This window comes from Clarias gariepinus, chromosome 26 (assembly GCF_024256425.1).
Source record: "Clarias gariepinus isolate MV-2021 ecotype Netherlands chromosome 26, CGAR_prim_01v2, whole genome shotgun sequence".
Taxonomy (NCBI): domain Eukaryota; kingdom Metazoa; phylum Chordata; class Actinopteri; order Siluriformes; family Clariidae; genus Clarias; species Clarias gariepinus.
Genome location: NC_071125.1, coordinates 10,788,058 through 10,812,416, shown reverse-complemented (window position 1 = coordinate 10,812,416; position 24,359 = coordinate 10,788,058). Strand labels below are relative to the sequence as shown.

The 24,359-nt window shown below is 36.3% G+C and overlaps 1 protein-coding gene across 3 annotated transcripts; it reads right to left on the bottom strand.

The window, feature by feature from the left end:
- Positions 1-6,141: 6,141 nt before the first annotated feature.
- tfap2a (transcription factor AP-2 alpha) lies at positions 6,142-17,504 on the bottom strand. 3 transcript variants are annotated; one of them, XM_053488378.1, is made up of 7 exons: positions 17,416-17,504; positions 12,875-13,288; positions 11,927-11,978; positions 10,350-10,578; positions 9,815-9,933; positions 8,291-8,432; positions 6,142-7,582 (listed from the first exon to the last, which is right to left on the bottom strand). In XM_053488378.1, the coding sequence occupies exons 1-7, from the start codon at positions 17,446-17,448 to the stop codon at positions 7,294-7,296; spliced, it is 1,278 nt and encodes a 425-aa protein (XP_053344353.1). In that variant the 5' UTR covers positions 17,449-17,504; the 3' UTR covers positions 6,142-7,293. The 3 variants fall into 3 exon arrangements, with proteins under 3 accessions (XP_053344353.1, XP_053344352.1, XP_053344354.1); XM_053488377.1 differs by lacking the exon at positions 17,416-17,504 and adding an exon at positions 15,461-15,610; XM_053488379.1 differs by lacking the exon at positions 17,416-17,504 and adding an exon at positions 13,731-14,223.
- Positions 17,505-24,359: the final 6,855 nt, after the last annotated feature.

Sequence of the window (24,359 nt, the reverse complement as noted above, 5' to 3'; positions counted from 1 at the left end):
GGCTATCTCCGCCTGTGGTACCCAGACTTTCCGCTACGGGAATAACACTGCTCTCGCTAACCCTCTCTAAAGTCTGGATGCGCTTCTCTAATCTTCTCCGTTAGAGTGCTCACCAACACACACCTATCACAAATAAAGTTACTGCTAATGACGGAGGAAGAATGTCTAAACCTCCAGCACTCTACACACTGGACAAGCTGAATGGTAGACATGATTAAGTACCTCTGTGTCGGAGTTTTAATTGTTTGGTGATGGATTCCGCTTGTTGTTCTTAGCTGAGGAGATACGGAGATAAGGAGAAAAAGGCAAAAGTCCAGTAGTATTAGAACGTAAAAATAACGGAAAAGGCATTCAATCGCTGATACAAACCTTAACATATAAAACCTTAACCGACTTTGGAATCATCCTAAAAGAGTTAACAAGAGTTAACAAGAGTAACTAGTTAATGTTTTTCTTGTTGTTGCTGTTGTTGTTGTTGATGGTGATGATGATGATGATATTGTAGTATTGTGTTAAGTGTTAAGTGATCAAAGTTACTGCAGGGCATGGATTGTTACTAAAGTACGATATTTCAACAATACAGACTTCACATAAGGGAACTGGAAAATAAAAAAAACGTTTATTCTCTTAATTTAGTACGAATTAGTCTTATAGTATTCATTTCGCTTTTTTCTGTGTATTAACCGACTGTAAAAACTTTCATTGACTGTGTCAGTGCAGATGACTGTATTAATCCCACAACAGTTACCTTTAGAAGAGTTGAAAACGGTTAAATACTGCTTTAGGCTTAATTTTGAAACAGGTTTGCCAAAAAAAAAGCGCTATTAATCAGAACGTAAAAGTGCAATTCTGCATTGCCACCACTAAAAGCATTCGTACTTGAGCAGTTATTGCTGGTGTTAGTGCGGTTTAATCTCAGTTAAAGAGAAAATTCCAATTCACTGTTAGAACATCATTTGCTGAAAGTCTGTCTTCACTATACATGTATAGAAAAATTTTGCCAAAAAAATCATTGCTAACACATTCCACCCATCAAACAGTCTGCTCCAAAAACTGCCTTTGTGAAGGCTTTTCAGATCATTGGTTATAAAATAGCAACAGCATCTCTCGGAGATGCACAGTCACTAAACGTTTTATACGTACATTCAAACACACACACACACACACACACACACACACACACATATATATATATATATATATATATATATATATATATATATATATATATATATATATATACACACACACACCACATGCTATTATATGGTGTTTACGTCCAATATCCAATAGTATCCAGTGGTATTGTTTATGGCGAATAAATAATCTTTAATTTAATCTGTTTTAAAGATTTTTAAAGAAAATTGACATGTCATTGTTGTCGATTACCATTAGTTTGTCTAAAATACGTTGTCTACATAACAGTGACCTTTAATTTACATTAACTGTTCTTTCTTTATTCGTTACTACTAGTTCATTTTTTACGACTGCAATAATGAAAATACTCTTTATCTCTGCTTCACCTGTTGTGCACAACAAGCACAAATCTTTTTCTCTTTGGGCAGCCATTCTTATATTTATTTATTTTTTATATCTATTTCATTGGTGAGATTATAAGTGTCCCGAATCTGGTTTGTTTCTCCTTTGTATGTTTGACAGTAAGGAAACAATTTGTCAGTTTTTTCCAGCTGTCTATTAACCAATTGCACATTTATTTGCTCTACTAAGGTTGTTTAGTTGTGTGGTTTTAGATAGGTGTTGTGCGTTTATATGAGATGCTGATTGACGTTAATGCCTGAAACGTGTTAATGAACCTTAGAAATATTTAACTTAGACCATACTTTTTAGGATTCAGTTCATAAGTCTGTAACATATTAATATGTAGTTTTCTAAAGCTTTTCTTTATGGCATTCACACACAGTTTCTTTGCATTTGTTGCCATACTGTCTTCCATTGATTATTCACTTATATAGTTTTTAAGAACTTTCAACTGACTTTCTGGAAGATGCTTGTTTCACGTTGGAGAGCCATAATGACTGTAAATTTGATTATTTAATTTGGACTCTGGAAAAATTTTGTTAGATTTGTTAAACTTCTGATAATATATAGTTTTTCAACCGATTCAAGAGCTAACATATTTGTGTAGTGAACAAGGATAGCTCCAGGCCTGCCTATTCGGTAAGGTGAGTCCAGGTGATGCAGATTATATGAGATGAAATAGTAGCTAATATACTAGATGTTTTTTGTTTGTTTGTTTGTTTGTTTGTTTGTTTTTTACATGTATGTGAACCTTTCCTTTCTTAAGTAAATAAAACAATTTGTATTTGTTCACCATTGCTTATAAATTGCATTCGTCATCTTTTTTTAGGTGAAGTATTATAAATAATTGTATGATTATTTCATGGTTGTGTTTTGATTGTGCCGTTGCGATTAATTCGACATCATAAGTCAACTCTGATGGCATTCCTGGATTGTCCGAGATGCGCGTATTCAGAGAAGAAAAATGACACAATAAAACAAATAAATGAATGAATAATATGGTGGTTTTCCTTATCTTTTTGTGCCGTTGTGTGTGTGTTTTTGTGTGTGTGTTTATACACGAGCATGAGAGAAGGGAGAAGGGGAGAACAGGTTGGCATTCTTTATGAAGCGTGAAGCGGTTTGTTAAATGTTCACATCATTTGCAGGGACTAAGGTTTGATAAAAAGAGACAGCCCTCAAAAGAAATTGATTGAAATGGCGTGTGCCTGGCTGACGGGAGCCAGTGAGGGACAAAGCCCTGTGAAACCATGGCCACTCGAGCAATTATTCCTCCACGCTGAATTTGGATTAGCGCAATGGAAAGAAGCATATGTTTGGCCCGCGGCAACATTCCCCCCGGCTGGTTTGGGCGAGAAAGGGGGAGCGCGAGGCACAAACTGGAATATAAACTATATTAAGCAGAAAATGAAACATTTACATCGTTGTGGACCCTTTATTTTTTGTGTGTACAAACAGTGTTGAACTGCAAAGAAGCATAACCTTCACGTTTTTGGAGTAAAAATTATAAACCTTATCCTGCCCTAAATATAATTTTTAGTAAATATTTAAAGCATGGTTGTGTGACAATATACCTAAAAAAAAAAAAAAAAAAAAAAACAAGATACAATTTAAGAGCATTTAATTTAATTTTTAGATTTTTAGTCAAAATAAACTTATTTTAAACAAGGTTGAAATATTTAAACATTAAATTGACAACAAACGATTTTTACCCAATAATAATAATAATAATAATAATATAAAGTTTAGAATGTTTACAACAACGTTCAATGCTTTTATTCATTCACCCTATAAATAGCTTAGAAAGTGTGTACCAGACCAATTAATTTTTTGCAGCTTGCTTAGTCAGATTCCTAATCGATTTGCTTAATGCGTCGAACTATCAGGAACGATTTGGTGAAGTCTTTGACCTCTCTTGGCATTGCTGTGTCCCCCAGCCTGCTCACTCGACTAGGGTCAGTAATGGGGCGAGACCTCAAATGATGAGGTGCTGAGGTTACGAGTCGACTACAATTAGCTTTTCTGCGCTCAAATATACAAAACTACAGAGTCACGTACCGCGATTGAGAAAAAAATTGTCTCAGTCAAACAAAATAACACAGTTTTAAAATCTTCTTTTATAAACAGTTTTTATGATGAAATTAATTTAGTTATTAGTAACTCAAATTATTTTAAATAAAGACAGGAAAAGTGAAATCTGTTTTTTGTAGATTTGATAATGTGGCTTGTTTGTTTGATTCATGTTAATAGACTATTAATACTGCTGCTTTGGCGTCAGTTCATTTATTCCCACTGCCTTAGTGTATCGCCTGGCCAACAAGCTTTCAGCTGAGGTTAAAATTCGTACGACCTGCTCATAGTTATAACCAAACAAAAGTAGAATTTTATAGGCTAATGGTCACACAATTCGTAGACGAATGTATCAGCTCATTGATGCGTACGTGAATTTCGTTTCATTTTCTTTCAAAAAAGGGCTAGCGCGACCGTATTATCCAATATGAGCTTATCTGAGGCAGTGACATTTTGATGAAGTAATTTTCTGTCAGCGGTGTTGAATATGTCGCTTTTCTCCACTTTAAATTACTGTTCCTGTGAACGTCCTGAGTGTACGAGCTAGTGAGTTTCGTTCGACTGTAATTAACTTAGGCCAAAGTTTTAAAGCATACCCATCATAACAGCAGGTGTGTGTGTGTGTGTGCGTGTGTGTGTGTGTGTGTGTGTGTGTGTGTGAGAGAGAGAGAGAGAGAGAGAGAGAGCATCAAATTGAGTTGGGTAAATAGGTCCTGCAGAATTAAGGATGCGTGCTCCCCCTTCTACGTTCCGCACACACACTCACTCAGTTAAAAGCATTGTTATATTTTCAGGCGCTCGCTATAGGAATAATACTGTATATTTCAATACATTTTTAACTCAATAACGTTAATTATCAGAAAACAATTCTGTGAAATTGGTAGATTTCGTTGATAGAGAATTAACCAAATTCAGCAGGGTACTGCAAAGCCCCGAATTGTAGTTCGCGCTGTTTTTCACACACAGCCCCTGCTTCCAGGCATTATAGTAAACTAGTTCCTCCATTTGAGGCAAAATTGCAGTAAAATACAAATTAAAATACAAATGTATTATGGTCTGTTTCGCAAGCACATACACTGTGGGAACGTAAACGGAATGCTTAAAATAAATGCTTTACATTTATGAGGAGAAAATGAACCCTGATCTGCATATGAATAACACGCAATGGGTTAATGTATGCAGTTTAAAATCTTTACTCTCGTTTACAAAAACGCTAATACAACACTAGCATAAAACACACTAAATCATCTTGTTACGTTTGTAGAAAAGAAAGACTCGCGCAGCCCTTTTCCTCATCTTTTGCTCGTTTTCCTAAAATGATTGTTTGTGCGTTCCCCGGCCGACTAGTACAGAAGATGCAGCCGAATATCACTCTTTTTAAGTGAGCCATTGCGCCGGTGGTTAGGCTCCTACACACAATCTGAAATAGGGCCAACAAAAACATTACTGACAGATAATGCTCACCTGCTGCAGCACTTTACATTGTAATTATACCGAGGACGTCTGCAGTTAGGTTTCCATAACCTTATTTGAAAACAACAGCCACCGAATCGAAAAAGGCCACTGCGAGTAAAAAAAAAATCTAGCCTGCAATCTTACGTCAGTGGCATCCCAAATGTACGCTTTAGGGAACTGAGCCGTTCACTGTGAAAGGGAACGGAGCCAGTTCACAACGCACCACTGGAGATTGATTTCGAAAAGCATGGTACTAATTACCAATCAAACGTATTGTGAATTGAAGTTATGCAGTGATTCATACCAGTATAAAACAATACAATGTAAGAAAAATACGTTTTAATAAATATTTAATAGTTGCTCGGCTGCCAGAATTACTGACCCGAAGAAGCCCCACATTACAAAATTTTATCAAACGAAATATGACGAGAAAACCTGTAAAAAGGGCGAGTATTAACTGTATTATTATTTTAAAATAGTAGGCTATTGAAGTGGAATCCACCAAACTTCATCCAAATACTGTATGACCATTTTCCACACGTCGTAATATTATTGTTTGTATTTATCGTAATTTGGCAGAAAAAACATATCCAAACAAAGTGGCGCCTAACAGCATACAGGGCTGCCACGGCAAGTGTACTCACCCCCAACCCAAGCTAATACATCTGACTGAGTTTAAAACTGTTTTGCTTGAGGGCCAAAACCACATATATTCACTTCAAACACGATTGAGAATGCATTGTTGTCTGTCTCATTTGACTTGTAAAAGCTGAAATATTTGAATGATCTCTTGCGCAGAATTCAAAGTAATTTTACTCTTTTTTTGTCCAAAATCATATTATTGTTATTTTTTTATTTATTTATTATTTTTATTATTATTATTATTGTTAAATACTATTAGTAGTCGTAAGAGAAACAGTGGGTTAAACTGCTTGATGGAACAATCGCCAGGGGAGAGCTTAGCACAATTAGGCTACAGTAACCGTAATAAATAAATAAATAAATAAATAAATAAAGTCCAGCGTCTCAGTCACTAAATACAAATAAAAGGTGAATAATTAAAATCGAAATTTGACATGGAGCGTATCAAATATTTATTTTCTTTTGTGGGCAACAAATGACTATAATACATTGACAGGCATGGGAACTATTGCCAGCACAATACAGATAAACCCGCCTCCAATTCGACATTGGGCATAGGGTACCAGATATCAGATGGTCCAAAATGTTTTGAAATTCCTTAAAAAATGAAACAAAAAGAAAACGAATTTTAAAGACAATAGGTTATCCGTTTATTGCTCTTATGGTGCTTCAAGGGAAGAACACGACGTGAAAAGTATTCTGATTGGCACAACACAATAAAAGCTTACATAAAAGCTCAAGAAAAAGTAACATAAAACTAGTCACGGGGTCTTTTAGTGATTCCTTTTCCAATTTAAAAGGAAATGACATGAGGGATAGACAAAGAAATAAACGTTTATTTCTATTAAATTTGTTCACTTGCTTCAGTGACGCCTCAACATGCTACAAGAGGGTTGAATTGGAAAAAAAAACCCTTCTGTTTTCTAAGAACCGTAAAACCACATAAAGAACTAAGCGAATATTCAAACCCACTAAAACAGGAGGCACCAGATAAATAAAAAAAAAAAAGAAGTTTCAACAGATGCACCATATTTACAGTTCCCGTTAAATTACACATAAATAAATATATACATACATGAACACAGATTCCCTCATATAACCGTGAATCGTGTTTAAATTTAAAGTTCAAGTTGGTCTCTCCGAGTGAATCGTCTGTGTGTGAAGACATGGCATGGAACTGTGGGACTCTTTCAAGTTTATCATTCACAATACTGATAGAAAATCATCCTCTTTCAGCTTCTTTTTGTCACATGGCTACAATCGTCAACTGACAAGGGTGGCAAAATTGCAGCCCGTTGCAGCTCATAAAAAAGAGGGAGTTCATTAAAAGTCGTGTTGAAAGTTTTTTTTTTTCTCCTTTGCTCACGCGCCCCCCTGTCAGGAGCTGATTCCTGCACCTCATTGACACTTTTTTTTCTCATGTGGATAGAAGTGTCTTTCCATGAATTCCAGGCTGAACTGTGGTTTTAAAAGAAATTAAACATGTCAAGGAAATCGTCAAGACCGGGAAATGGCACATTGTCCTTTTTATCACTAGTGTAATATATATACGTTTCAATATCTGTGCGGTGATCTAATGGTCGTTGATCACTTTCTGTGCTTCTCGTCTTTGTCTCCACCCTTAGTGCCGGACTCAGAGTGGCTGTTGGGATTGTTGTTGAGGTACATTTTATCCATCGCTTTAATGGCCTCGGTCAAATAGTTCTGTAGAGCGGTGACGGCCGCGCACACTGCCGGTGTCCCGAATCCGTGAGAAATGAGACTGAAGTGAGTCAAACAACTCTGAATGCCCGGCTCGAGTATGGGCTGCGGGCGTGAATTCCCCAGAGGCGAGCGGTCCTGGGAGAGAAGGTCGGTGAATTCTTTGCAGATTTGTCTAGAAGGAGACACAATGCAGTGTGAGGAGCTGATGGCGTGATAGGCTATGTGCACACAAAGGTACCAATTTGATCTTATATACAACTGACTGCTTCAGTAAGAACTGCATTTGCAACAATTTTGTTGTATTTTATGCGAGTGTGCACTGCCTGTGATCAATATGACCCATGACAATTTTGCTGTTACTGCAGAATCAAGCCCGTTAGAAAGCAAAGTTCAGATGAATCAAGTCAAATACGCATTACCGTACGTCACTCACGTATCTGGGGCTGGCAGTAGCCTAATAATAAACCTGTTTTTTTTTTTTTGTTTGTTTGTTTGTTTTTTTGTAGTTCCTTTTCAAATAAATAATAATAATATGTTTTCTTTTTGAATGATGGCGTATATTTATTCTTTCACCTTGATTTGGGGAAATATTGCGAAAGAAGTGCAATGTTCGCGTTCGAACTTGAAGGTAGTCAGGACATCGCTCAATGGCATGGTTTGCCATTATGCTTCACTATAACTCAAAAATTCCTAAATGTCTTTGCTAAATTCATACATAAATCTGACATGCCCATAAAATTAGCGCACGAAAAGTGCATGAGATTTGTTAATTAATTACACCTAATTCGTCTGAGTTTTTGAATCAAACTATGTACTTTTTAAAAATGCAATGCCTCAAATAAAAAATTGGTCATTTAAAAATCAAAAAGATATCACTTACTTTGTTGCCAGTAACATATTTTTTCTTTGGACTTGTTCATTTGGATCGGAATGCTGACGGTTTACATATTCAGCTACTGCCTTGGCTGGGAATTCGGTCTCGCATACATATCCGAAATCTCTGGCAAGATGCACCGCTTCGCCTAAAAAGAAAAAAAAATGGGTTGAGTGTGTAATGTATTACTTTAAATTACTGACACCAAATGTAGACCAATTAACACCTTCACTTTGAACATTTATCATCTAATTAACGTTCTCGGCAAAAGGACAGGGCATTTTCCTAAAAGCCTTACATTGATCAACCAGATTTTTCGTAGTACTATATTTTCTGTTAAAAAAACGGAAAATTGTGTGTTCTCAGTAAGTATGTCAAAATAAATCAGTTAATCATAAGAGAAACAATAATGGCAAATATTTTTTAATAATAAGTGTCACATAGACATCGATTCCCAATCCTTCTAAAACCATTGGCGGATGAAGAGATTGCTCTGCATGGTAAACCAAATACAAGCAGCAGTGAGCAAAGCTCTTTTACACGCATGCCTACTTTAACCTTGAGAATCACTAGGTCATTTAGTCTAGGTGTGTTTTGTTGATTTTTTTTTTCAAGTCTTGGTTTTCATTTCCTGAAACAGTTGGATTTTAACTTCAGGCTTTCCTGCCACAAGTCCAAATCCCCCCCCCCCCCCTCCCGGAAGGACGCATGCGCCAATTAGCAAGCTCTGGTCCAGTAAACCGCTTTCTATAAAACGGAGCACAGTAAACAATACCATCACTTCAGAAAACCGCTGTCCTATATATCACCACTCGGCTCCGCGTCCCCAGGCACCTCCACTTTATCGTGACGGAATCATACATTTCAACAGGCACATTAACATACAAAACCAAATTTCAATGAAGCTGGATGAAAATTGCTTTCAGTCTTCAGCGACAATTATTAACAAGAACCAATGAACCGTCTCAGACTTTCACCTTTAAGAAACAAATACCACCGAACAGCATAATCACCTTCAACTTAGCAAGAAAATAGTTTTTTAAAACATATAAAGCATATAACGCACACAAGGCAATATATGTAAATAACAACAAACAACAACAATAATAATAACCATAATAACAACTACTACTACTACTACTACTACAATAATACGAATAATAATTTACAAAATTAATATAATAATATTTAATATGCCGTTAATCAGTCAGTTCCCTCCACCATAATCAATAAAATAATGCTTTACTAAAAGTACACGAGGTTAAAGCAGTTGACCATAAACATCAGGTAAAATTATGGGTTAGACATAAGTCGCAGCTCTGTATGATTGCCTGAAACAGTGTTACGTCTGCTGATCAGCACTGTTCATACAGATTAGAAGGGTACACTTAATAGGAAAATGTTTCATGTTTTTAGGATTCGCGTCTTCTGATCAAAAATCTTGGATTGACACTTCGTATGCTGCTTTAGAATGGACATGTGCAATAAAATTAAGCACCAGATTTAAACAGCATTTATAATGCGACTTACCTTCTACCAATGACGTCAACAGAGTTACGTTTGCGGCTTTGCGTCTTCCCGCCGGTAAATTTAATCCGATTTTGTCCAGTTTCTCTCTTAGGGATCTTCCACCATTTTTGGATTTCGCCCTGTTAATCGAAATGTTGAACAGTTAAATATCCTGTTTTTCTCTGTCCTTAACATTTTGAGTGACAGGAATCAGCTTATAGGCTACTTCTGCATGTGTGTAATTAAGAAGCATTAAGCGTCATTTACAGGTTGCTTTCTCTTACCTAAGAGCATACACGAATTACTACTGCGCAAAATGTTATTATACTGTTCCTAAAATGCACACAATAAATAATTATTAATTGCTGTTTTATTTGCATCGTTTGTCTTTTAGTATGTTTGGGCAGGGTTGCCAGTTTTTTTCAATATATATCGATGTATCAGTGTAGATATGGTGACCTTTGTGTTACAATGCTAAATTAGTTGGTCGATGTAATTATTGGTGGAACTTGAAAAGGAAAGTAAAGAGGAAAAATACACAGGGAGACCGTCTCACCTTCTCAACACCCCACCGAGCAAGGAGGCGTTCAGGCACTCAGGCGGCGAGAGGCGTCTCTGCACTTCCGCTACTGTGACCTTGTACTTTGATGTAGAGCTGAGAAGAGACAGACGACCCGGAACAGAACAAAAAACTTCGTTTGGATTCACCACCCCTCCAAAAAGACCATCCTTATTTATAGGTATAGCCGAAACGTTGCTGCTGTTCTTGGATAACGAAACTGGACCTGAAAGGAAAACAGGACACAGATAAATATTAAGGATATACGGTCTCACCTGCTTCGTGAACCACTTGCAAAGGATGTATTGCTATCTGCCAGAAAATTCAAACAAGAATAGACGTGTGTACTTATGAAGTATGTATTATTATAGGTAGTAGGTCCTGATCGCAAAGGAAGGCGCCTAGTTGTAGAAAATACATTCGCAAGGAGTGACTTTTTATTCAGGCTCATGAATGTAACTGCTCAAATACGCCTCGGGTAATAAAGTGATCTGGCCATCAAAATACTTAATATTATCACAGTCGTGATATTGAATTGGTTCGATATGGACAACAACTGGATCTCCTGCTAGGCAGGTTAATGAAGAAAACAGCATTTTAAACAATAAATGAGGCCCATACATAACGAAATTATTCTTTATTGCTACGCAACATTATTATTATTATTATTATTATTATTAATAATAATAATAATAATAATAATAATAATATAATGTTGCGTCTATATGAGCAAAATTATAGTTTCTAATCCAGTATTTACTATTCTTGTGGAATACATTTCTGAGGGACTAAAATGGCCTAATCTGCTTATTGCACATTTTCTACACCCGCCCCCCCCCAACACACACACACACACACACACACACCGTGCATGCTCGTATGCGACTGCAACGCGTGGTGTTTCTTTGTCGTTCTTTGCACGGTAAACGGAGACAAAGGGCTAAGCACGTTTGGATAGATCACTTGTGACATTAATGGCTCAGCGGAGGCTAATAGAGACAATGGCAGTTAAGCGAACTCCGGAGATTGCTAATATAACAACCAATTATCGTGCAGATATGAAAAAATACGTCGCTGAAATGCATCTGCAACGTATGAGACGTTTAAAAAAATAAACAGTCATGATATCGATTTTTTGTTTATCCTTTCTGAATCTGTGCTTCTTCAATTATGTCCTCCACGAAACGGAACAAAATACAAATGTGTTATTAAACATAAGAATTCTCATTTTAGATTAATATAGGCTATGTATACATCTGTATGGACAGCGTATTTGTACTGTAAGTTCTATAAATGTACGCGGTGCATTAATTGTTAAAGCTGCAATTTTCTTATTAGAATTTCCTTCTGCGACGTCATGAGCAAATCAGGATGAAAGAAATAGTATCGCATAAAGCGAATATTATTGGAAGTCCGCTGAAGGTGTATTATTTAAAATGATTAGTACCCCAACGGCCAGCTAACTAAAAGCCTACAAATTAACCCAGTGTACACTTTAGAGCAAGTTCGACTAGGCTTTACAACCCTGAGCAGCCAGTCGAGGCACGTACGGTATTTAAAAGGAAATTGCTTACCTTTTTTGATTACGGTTTGGTCAGGGATGTGAATTCCTTGATCTTCAACGTGCTACAAACGATGAAAGCAAAATATTAAGAATCATACTAGAATGCATCGAAAAAAAAAAGTATAAAGATTGTCTAAATGATAATTTATTTTTACAGAGACGAAGGAAGATTTCGTCGTATTGTCGTATCAGAATTTGTGACAACTTGTAAAATGGCAAAATATATAGGCCACTAAGAGAAAATCTTTATCCTAAAAAATGAGATGGTAATGATGTATCCATAATCTGCGTTTTATTATATTTGCTAAACAATAAATGTCTCTGTAGGCCCTCTTCATGAAATGGTGTTGTGTGGAATAGACCAATAGCCTTGTCTCTTTTTAAAATCATTGCTGAAATGCGGGTTACCAAGAGCCATAGACAAAAATGTCAGTCAGTATTAAGGAAAATGTGCAATAAAGCATGGTCTCTTCTTGAGCATGTATGTAGTTTTAATAATTATGTAGCTGTTTGTAATGGATTGTAACATCTGCATTGTTTTCTCAATTTTATGAGCGCTTTATTTTATTTTTACTCTGTTTTAACACTTCTCACTCATCCAATGTTGTTTTAAAAATTCGAAAATGAAAAAACTTTATTACTAGATAACACATTAGGCAGTGTTGATATCAAAGTGAACCATATTCAACACCCTACCCCCGCGCCAAATAGCAGTGGTGTTTATAGCACAAATAATTTGCCAATTACAAGATCTTTTATTAACAGGTTTAATCTCAAATCGCACCTTGCTATTACTAGTATTTATAGGGTACTGGACCGTAGACAATATTTTTTAATGAATTTTAAGGCAAAAAAAGACAAACTCTGCTCTTTTTTAGTAAAAGGTTTTGAAGAACCCGGCAGAATGTAGCTGTTAACACACCCCGAGGGTGACGCTAAAATTGACGCTTCACCTTACCTGTACATCGTCTAAAGAATGAGGTATTCCATGGATGGGGATCGAGTCTGTGAGCCCAGTGTCAAGGCCGTGGGCCGAAGGCAGCAGCACTTCTCGGCGGTACTCCCTGCAGAGCTGGTGCGGCAGGCCACGGTGCTGGTGCAGCAGGCCACTTTCCTGGCTCTGCCTCTGGCTCGGCCAGGCCGGATGCTGAGGCTGAGGCTGGGCATGTAGCGAGTTTATGGAGTATGGATCGTTCACGTGCGAGTAGGGATCCTGAGACTGCGGATAGATGGGCTGATAGGGCGGCGGGAAATACGGCGGCTGGAAGTCCGAGTTCGGCGTGTGGGAGAGCGGCGGTGCGCTGCTGTACTGACCCACGCTGCCCAGCTGAGGTAGCCTGGCTGTGCCGTTGCTGGTACCGTCGTGACGATCCTGTAAAGAGAGAAAAGGAGAAAACTTTCACTCTGATCGATTTTTTTGATTATTTGTTTCACATCTGGAAGAGTCAAGCTCGGCTTTCTAACCTAAATAATTTTTAATATACATGAACGCATGTCTCTTTCTAAAAGGTAGATGATATACATTAGATGCTGACAACAATAAAATAATAATAGACATATCTGGCTTTCAAAAGCAGAGGGAAATCATTTGGCGAGTTATAAATCCGTAAGCAATTCTGCCGACTTTTGCATCATTTGTTTTAAATTAACAGCTAAGAGACGAAGAAATGTTAAGTATTTTAATTGAATAAAATACTCTTATAATCGCGTTTAATGTTGGGGAGAAAAGTACAGTCTACATTATGCTAGAATATAAAACTAATAGAGTCAAAATGTGAGGATCTCTTTAAACTATAGCCCGGATTGTCACTCACCATCGCGGAAAAACTGTGCACTAACATCTGCGAAGATTTCCGAGCGTTTTCAAACGCGAAAATTTGGGAAAGAAGAGTGTCGACAAAAAAAGAAAAATAAACGAATCAAACTCAGCACTGTGTTCTGCGTCGAAATCACGGAGGCGAGTGTTCAAATAAGTGAAAAAGAACCACGATAATCCATCAGAGTTTGGGTAGATTCCCAGTGTTCTTCATTTGCCGTTGAAATGCAGCGGTTAGATTTTTTGCGGATAACTGTTTAAAGTGTCTTGAATCCTTTTTCCATCGCTTCGCTCTGTCAATGAGCTGATCCCGTGCTTAGGCGCATAGTAGCAATGAGCTGCGTCTTCTTCTGGATTCCTAATAGAAGATATTCATGACTATTAATATTACACGAACGCTTAAGAGAAGAATGGTCGGAAATCGAGCGTGAAGCGAGGAAGCAACTCAAGGCAGACTCTGCACTAAATGACGTCCATTGAACGAGGAATCGGTATATCTAATCAGAGATGGGGTGAGAACGAGAGGGGAGTGAGAGAAAGAGAGGGAGGGAGGGAGACAAAAAGAGGGACATTCTCTTGCGGCTGACGAATCAGAGAGAGAGAGAGGTAAACATTTTAAAAGGTTCGAGGGCAAGCAAAAGTGAAAAAAACGGCAGAATGAACTGGGAACCGACGAAATGAAGAATGAAGGAAGAAAACACTGCACCTATGATTCGTGTGAAAATCCAGCAAGCACCAAGGCCATTTCATTTAGCATATTTTTAGTTTTGGCAGGGCGGTCGTCTGCGTAGTGTTTTATTGTCTTTTGCTTCGTTGTCCATCTTTCTGCACTTTTTGACCTTCTACAACCGACCCAGAAAAATAAACGGCTCTATTGCGACATCGAACAACTCCAATTGTCCTATGAACAAAAATACACTGAACTTTACGAGACAACGTCTACCGTGCAAACACACGAGAAGAGGGACTCACAACTACTTTGCCTTCTCAGCTTTTCCGCACCCAGATCTTTTTTTGGATTGACGGGTGCAATTTATTACCTTAATTTTGAAACCTAGCATTATATATATATATATAAAGAAGATGTGGATAAATGCTCTACTGACAATATATACAAGATTGAACAACAAAGGCAATCAGAATTGCGAAAAAACATGCTATTAAAGTTTCTTGGTATGCCTGTCTTCCACAGGCGGTCAAAAACATGTTCAACTGGCTTTGCCACTTCACAACAGATACAAAATATTACTTATGAAAGCTTTCAAAAGGTGCTAACCTTTCTGATCACAAACATACATACATACACACGCACGTTTTTATAAATTTTTTTATAAAAAAAAATATTTTAGCTATTTGATTATATTTATATTTCTTGGTCTAAAAATTCATTAATATGTTTGAAAACAACAACAACAACAACAACAACAATAATAATAATAATAATAATAATAATAATAATAGAAACAACAATATTATTATTATTATTATTATCAACAACAACAACAACAATAATAATAATAATAATTATAATAATAATTATTATTATTATTAGTAGTAGTAGTAGTAGTAGTAGTATATTATTCAACCCCGCACATTCTGCAATTTAATAAAACGGATGTATTACAAATAATATACTAAATAAAAAATCTAATTTGATCCATAACAATGTGACTGCATGTGCAATGTAAATGTGGAAAAAAATAACTGTGAAGAAAAAAACTGTCTTACCTCGCAGTCTTCATATTTAATATTATCAGTTAATTTCCAAAGCATTTTCATGAGTTGTAGAATGAACAGCGTCTTTTGCCTAGTTTTACACAGTGCGCGAAAGCTATGCTGGACAGGCTTTTTGGCAGCTTGAGCTGTGCGCGCGCTCAGATCTCCCTCTAATGGTGAGAGTTAAGAGCCTCTCGCACTACTGTATGAACGCTGGTGTTCCTCATTAGCATATTAACCGCCGTTCCATTCTCATTACTCAACATCCATAACTATACGCACGCAAAAAAGGCAAGAAAACTGAAAAATTGCAATATTTTCCCTATTTTTTAAGCTACGAATCCACAGTTTGTGTCAAGTTAAAATATTAAAACAAACAACAAAAAAACGCTTTTTATTAATTATTCAACACTTCGATATAGTTTACTAATAATAATTATAATAATAAGCCCGAACATAGAAAATAACTACAAAGTGCTCCGTTATTTCCTGTAATCATGCCTTTTAAGACTTTTAAGACTGAGCAAGTGTCTCAATGACAGCTCTCAAACTAAGATCTTTAAGCATATCATAGTGCCTGTCATGCAATGCAAATACCCCACGTCTCTCTGTCGCCAGAAATACTTTGTTGCCACACTGATTTTCGTAAACTGTTGTTTTAGACCCATTGAGATCTTTGACCGTGAAGCAGCACTGCCACTGTTATGCTAAGAGGTCAATCCTCGTGCATGTACGGGACGTGTGCTATTTTAGAAATGTAAATAATTAACACAACAACATGGGTTGTTAAATATGAATGAGCGACTGGTCGAGTGGGGTTTAGGCGCTCGAAAGAGGCGACACGAGCACCCCGGGTTGCCAGTCAGGGACAGGTTGACCGGTTTAAGGCGTTAGTCGTCTCTGGTCGCCATTATCATTTTGGTAGCGAAACCCCCAAACAGTTGTCATTAATGAGAGGACGAAAGAAACTTTGCTCAGAATGGAAATAACGACAAAGAAAAGTTGAATAGAAAGGTCGCTCTGTGCTAGTTTTTGTGGGGGGTTTCATTCACGCTTAGGTAAAATCGCAATAGTGAAACCAGCCGCCACCTTTGATACGAGTTTGAACCTCAAAGCCTATCTATCTTTATCTCTCTTTCGGTATATATATATTGCTCCATATATATATATATATATATATATATATATATATATATATATATATATATATATATATATATATGTCTGTGTGCCAGCTGTTATAACCATTGTAACATTTTTATTTCAACATGTTATAGATTTTGCATATTTACTCGCCAAATTAATTAGCTATTGTTACCGCACGCCTATCAAAGTAACTGTACAATTATTTCGTTTTTTTTAAATAAATTGTTTAGTTAAACACTCTAACACCAGAACCGCACAGTTTAAAGTAATATTCTACAGTATATTGAACATGGTCACATTTCTGTTGGACTTATATTAAACGCTGATATCGTATATGGTGTCTTGATTATTCCAAAAAAAAAAAAGAACTGCTGTTTTGTAAAGCAACTGTGTCTTAGAATAACCAGCGTTGTTTGAAATGCACCAAAATAGTTTTCCTAAAAAAAGGTAATTTTTTTACAAGCGTGATAACAAATATGACTTTAATGTTTTGCATTATGTTTTCGGAGTTGGACAATCAGTCAGTTTCTGCCCTCAAAACAGATTCTTACGTTGCATATTCAGTTCTACACAACTGTTTACAAATGCATGACTTCGACGCATGATATTTTACTTACCAGCTTGTTCAAATCGCCATATCTTTTCAAAGCATGCAGTTTTATTACTGCAAATAAAGGGTGCATGGTACGACCTTAATTACGGTGCATGATATACAATGATATGATTTCCTGTGAGAATTAAGCTGTATAAAAAAGTCGCATTGACTGGTCAAAGTTAAAATAAAAACACACACCTTCATGACCCAATGGAAAAGTACGTACCTGCCAATCTCCCATTATACCAACTATTGACATTGGTGAATCTTGTTGCCGAAAAGTTCACACGTCGTGCTAACGTATTTAGTCTCTTGTCCTTAAGTCAAATTTCACTTCTACCTGAACTACCTGAAATCTACTCACCTGGTCATGAAAAAAGACACTCGCCTCGTGGCGCATGCGCACTGTATTGCGTATGTTTAAGGTTGAATAACACACAAGAAGGTAAAAATACTGAAGAAATTCCTCTCAACAGGCTTCATTCGACTTAATCATTTAAGGCGCGGTACCGTGTGGATATTATCAGTGTTATAAGAAAAAGAAGAACTTAATAGTTATCAGAATGTGTAATTTTGTACAATATCTTCCTTTCGTTGAATAGGAAAATTAAGTATCGATTAATTTAAATTATATTAGAATTTATGTTTTCTTTTCCCTAAATTAGCATATTATACTTTAAAAAGTTGCACAGTACAAAAAAGTTGTAAAGTACAAAAGTTGTACAGTTAAACAGTGTGTGTGTGTGTGTGTGTGTGTGTGAGTGTGTGTGTGTGTGTGAAAAACTTGGGATTTTCGAAAAATATTTTCTTATTCTCTTAAAATACTTCAACTGGCAATTTTAATAAATGACTCACAAGAGTTACTACCAGTGTGTGTGTGTGTGTGTGTGTGTGTAACGCAAACATGTTACATTAATAATAATCATTACTATTGGCGGCATGTCTGTGTGCCCTGCGATGCATTGGCGCCCTGTCCTAGGTGTACTCTGCCTCGTGCTATCTAGGGATAGGCTCCATGCCCCCGAGACCATGAATACAGGATTAAACGGTAATAACGATGAGTAAGAGTGTATATATATATATATATAAATATAGTTTATATTCATGTATAGCAGTACCTAGCAGAGGTTTGTCTGTTGATATTGATGTTCCTCGGCTTCTCATTTATTTATTTTCCTGATTTCCACAATATATCACCATACGTCTTGTTTGACAATACCAATTACGCTGAACTTTAAATGATTGTCAAAGTGCCTGCCCTGCCGTACAACCTTTTCCCGGTCTACCCTTCTTCAGTCGTTCTCTGTCGCCATCTTTTGGATAGATATGGACTTTGACGGTTCATTCCTGTTTTATTCTATTAAATGCTGTTCATAGTCAAAATCAAATGCCTTGATAATATCAATGTAAAATCCGAGTTGACTTTGCTGCTAATGATGATAAGTTGGCCACGCCTGCTTTTCAATAATGATTATTTATTATTTTGTCGTCATTAATAAAATGAAACGCACTACAAATGCATGTCTTATAATGTCTATAATATGTGAATCGTATGTTATCGTAATCACAGAGATTACCATGATGCTGGTACGGTAGCATGGAAGGACCGATTAGGATAATGGACTTTTAGAGTTCATAGATTCCAAATAGCATTATACCTATAATAGTAAAATAATCTGTTTTAGAACGCTACATATATCCTCAAATAGTTTCCCACAGCAAGGATTCTAAATAATTTACTATTTAAAACAGTGTGATTGATCTTCTGCAATAATGGTTCTCTTCCAGTGTATTATTTTTTCCTTTTTTTAGAAATTTTCTTAAACGCACCAATCAAATTTTCCACCATGATTGATGTAATTGTCAGCAAGAAGATAAAAGGGCAAGGGGGATGAAATGAAAATTTGCATATAGCCCTCCTCTAGCTCAATGCTGGACACTTTGTTCTCTCTTAATTAAGCATACTGTAGAGAACATTAAAATGACACCGCTTTGAACAAACCACAGTCAATAATCAATAGTCAGCTTTAAAACAGAGCAATTTATGCTGTTTTCATTTCTAACCTCTGAAGAAGAAATGAAATACAGTGGTTATCAAATATGTATAATGGAAATGTTCTGACATCTATTCCCAGAGTTTTGCACAGACTGCTTGCTCAATGAGGGAGAGCTCAATACTTTACTGTTTGGCTAAAAAATATCAACACCTGGATTTAACTAGTCAAATAGATAAGAGTATTTCACTGGATAATTACCGCAGTGATTAATATGGTTCAGCTGGCAACAAGTTATTTAACTGTAACTGATGAAGTAGCTTCTAATTTCTTAAACAACCATGTCAGAAGACATATCCTGTGGTCTTGGCAAATACGTTACTCTGTTTCAGAAGGGTCCAAATATTGTACTAAAATTGGGTTAAGAACTATAAAATTATTAAAACCTGAAATGATAACGGTGAACCATCATTTTAGAGGGAGAAATGTGGTCAGAAAAACATCCTGAATGAGCATGATCGATCACTTAAAACGTTTAGTAAAATCAAATTGTTAATTTAAAAAAAGAAAAAAACAACAACAACACTTGAACTCATAGCTGACTACCTGAATATACAGAATGACCATGTTTTTCCATCAACTTACCTCATGATTTTTCTTGATGGCACAGGTACATTCCAAAATGACAATGCCAAAATTAATCAGGCCCAAAATTGTGAAAGATTGCTTCATGGGGCATCTCTCATACACATGGATTGGCCACCACAGAGTTCAGACCTTAACCCTATTGAATTCTTGGGATGTGCTGGAAAAGACTTTACACAGCAGTCTGACTTTCTCATCATCAATACAAGATCTTGGAGAAAAATTAATATGACTCTGGGTAGAAATACATGCTGTGACATTGCATAACTTATCAAAAATGATGCCCAGATGTAATCAAAGCAAAAGGTCCAGTTTCAGGTCCAGTAAAGTATGAGTGTGTAACTTAATTTTTTTTGATTGGGTAGTGTATATGAAGCTCAAGGGTGGATCTCAATTTTATGTGACTGTTTTAAAGGGACCCATTATTTAAATTCATTTGTTGCTCATTTTTGAAGAGTCAGATGGGTCTCTATTGTGTATGTATGCATTTAAAAAACAACAACAAGAAAACACATCCCTTTCCTTTTCATTTCTTTAAACTTGCACATCTTATTTTTATCAATACTACAGTATACATATTTGGTATATTGTTCATGATGAATACAGTATTCCCCCAAAAAAAGGTGGAACCTCAACTAGTACAAGGCTGAACTCTTCCCAGGAATTGCCATTTTATTTTGAAATTACAACACAGGTCACAAACTACCGCATGTCAAAGTCAAAAGTGAGGTAAGGACAAATGCTTTGTTGTAAGCTCTAAACAAGGACACCTATTAACTGATTAATTAAATAATTTATGCCTTTATGCCTTTATTGTTTTTTGTAATAAAAATGTTTTTTTTTAGATACCCAGAAAGTTGTATTTGTGTTAAACATTTCACATCAGATTGCTTTCTTAATGAGGGACAGATGGGGGTTTGCAAAAATACTGTCTGTGGCTTCATTCCGATCCTGAAACTGTTAATATTGATATTTTTAAAGTTACTGTTCGTAAAGCTAGTGCATTGGTTTTAGGTGTAATGTTGCTAATGTTAATTTGTCACTCCATATGAACAATTATACATGAGCTACGACCTTCTTTAGTTGTTGGAATCTTTTTAGTAGATATAAATGTTTTTTCTTTTTCTTTTTAATATTTGTTTTGTTCAAGTGTTCAAGACAAAATTTTTCTTGTTCCCTTGACAGGGCTTGGCAGTACCTAACTTTCATAGGCAGTGAAATGGATCATTCAGATATGGAGTGTACGAGGAAGATTTTGAGCTATGCTAAAATGCATCAACAGACATATTTTTGGGATTTCTAGACCTGGAGTATGTTAATAAAAAAATAAAACATGGGACCTTTAAGCTTGTTTTACTGCTTGTTTAATACTTTGTGGGCTAAAAGGGGGTATTTTCTTCCTCGCCCATTTTGAGGAAAGTCCAATTTCCTGCGTTCTCATTGGCTAGAAAAATGCACTTCTAAAAAGGGGTGTAGACACACTAGCTCTATTGCACTTAAAGCTAACAACGCTAAAACAGTTAGTTGAAACAGGACTGAAAGTAAACAAATTAAAAATTCAGAATACATAATCTGAGTGTTAATTTTAACTGGAACATTAACAGACAGAGACCTTTAGCACATGTTAACTTGTAAAAGGAATTTAAAGTAGTCATTCCAGACATTCAGGTAATCAGCTGACTTTATTTAATTGTCACATAATGTTGCTAAGCATATACCTGTTCAATTAAAGCAACCACACATTATTAAAATGCCTCTGGAGGTTTGTACAGAGGGCACTATGCGTGATGGATGCATCGCTTCATACACTTCTTATCCTGATCCTTCTTATAAGGATCCATGGATCTGTAATAGGGTAAATCGGAACTAATCAGGACATGTAAAATTTTGTCATTGCTCCAACATCCAATTTTCATTATTCAGTCACTCCATGAGGTGAATTGTGGCTTTGTAACAGCAGTTGAGGGCATGGGTAAGGGAAGAATCAGCCCCAGAATTCTTCCAGAGCCCAGGCCAGGGAGCAGACAGACTAAACCAACCGTCTGCTAGCTGCATACAGTCGTCACTCAGGGTTCATCATATTGAGACTGTGTCTGTTCCCCGAGTTAGGCAAAAATGTAAAAAGACTCAAAGTCTGTTTTGGTAATTTAATTAACATAGATACCACAAACTCTGATCATACTGAATGCGCAGCCGGCACCTTTGATCTGAAGCTAGGACTGTTAAATATTAGATCTCTCGCATCTAAAGCAGTTATTGTTAATGAAATTATAACGGATCAGGAATTTGATATTTTCTTTTAAACTAAAACCTGGATTAAACAGGACGAGTATGTAGCTTTAAATGAAGCTTGTCCTCCTGGATACAGCTACATACACCAGCCTCGGGTTAATTGGTAGAGGAGGAGGCGGCGCAATTATTTACAATGATAATCTGACTATCGTACAAGAACACGGACACAAATTAAACTCGTTTGAAGTTCTCTATAGTAACATAAGTGTAGCTACAAATATTAAGTCAGCTCAGTCCATCCTGATAATTATCATTTAAAGACCTCCAGGGCCGTATTCTGAATTTCTTTGTGAATTTGCAGGTTTCCTCTCAAACCTAGTTGTTTGTGTAGACAAAGCGTTAATTGCTAGAGATTTTAATATTAATTTTGAGAATCCAGAAGACCCTCTGCATAGAGCATTTATGTCCATACTGTACTCAGTAGGAGTAAATTAGTGTGTAGTAGGACCCACTTTAGCAGGTAACACTTTAGATTTAATAATATCTTTCGGATTTAGCATAAGAAATGTATTCACAATTCCACTGTCTGAACTTATATCAGATTCCTATCTTGTCTCAATTAAAGTGTGTTATAGTTATAAGGTATGCGCAGTACCACACTACCGTACTAAACTTACATTCACATCAAATACCACACAGAGTTTTATCAGTAATCTCTCAGAGTTAACAACTTTGATTGGATCACCGTCTGACCCCACAGAACTCGATGGGGCGACTGAATATTTAGACTCGATGTTCTGTTATACCTTAGGTAATGTAGCTCCAGTTAAAAGAAAAATTATTAGAGATAAGAAACTCGTTCCCTGGTATAACGACCACACAAGTACTTTAAAACAGACTGCAAGGAAATTAGAATGTAAATGGTGTCAAACTAAACTGTTAGCATTTCAAATAGCATGGAAGGAGAGCATCCTGAATTATAGAAAAGCTCTTCGTGTAACTAGATCAATGTATCTCCCCAGTCTTATAGAAAATAACAAAAATAATCCTAGATTTTTATTTAATACCGTAGCCAAATTAACTAGAAATAAGACCACTTTAGAAATCTTTACAACAACATTGTGCAATAGTGAGGACTTTATGAACTTTTTTAACAGTAAAATTGTAAATATCATGCATAAAATTGAGGCTTTAAAACCGGACAATGCAATTGATGCAGATACTAAACTAAATATGTCAGATCGGAACCTTTACTCCCATTGAAGAGAATAAACTAATCATCTCTTCTGCAAATTCATCAACTTGTATATTGGATCCTATACCGACACATTTTCTGAAACAGATAGCACCAGCAATAACAGAACCCTTGTTGAGAATAATTAATTCCTCAATCAGCATTGGGTATGTTCCAAAATCTTTTAAATTAGAAGTTATTAAACCGATTATTAAGAAACCTGACATCCACCCCTGTCAGCTGTCCAATTACAGGCCAATATCAAACCTTCCGTTCATCTCTAAGATTCTCGAAAAGATAGTAGTGGAGCAGCTATGCTCATATCTACATAAAAATAGCATACATGAACTGTATCAGTCAGGATTTAGTCCTTATCACAGCACAGAAACAGCACTTGTTAAAGTAGTAAATGACCTCCTATTGGCCTCTGATCAGGGTTGTGTAACTATGCTTGTGTTACTCGACCTCAGTGCAGCTTTTGACACCATTGATCATGGGATTCTTCTTCACAGATTATAAAATGTAGTAGGAATTAAGGGTACAGCCCTCTCCTGGCTCAGATCTTATTTGACCGATCGTTATCAGTATGTAGACTTAAATGGTGATTATTCTGCATGCTCTCTAGTGGAGTTTGATGTTCCACAATGTTCAGTTTTAGGCCCACTGCTTTTTTTCCCCTATAAATGCTTCCTCTAGGCAACATAATCTGTAAAAATGGTATTAGTTTTCATTGTTATGCTGACGACACTCAGTTATATGTCCCAGCAAAACCAGATGAGAAAAACCAGCTTACAAGTTGAGCAATGTGTGCAGAGACATAAGAGATTAAATGCTAATTAACTTCCTTCTGCTTAATACTGATAAGACAAGAACATAAGTTCTAGTCATAGGACCGCATTCAGATCAACTGCAGTTTAATTCTATGTACAAATATTTACAAACATGGTAATATCTTCAGGAGTCGACAATGCCAAAATAATAAACCAAACCCACTAACTAGTAGGGCTGCAACAACTAATCGATAAAATCGATAATTATCGATAATGAAATTCGTTGTCAACGAAT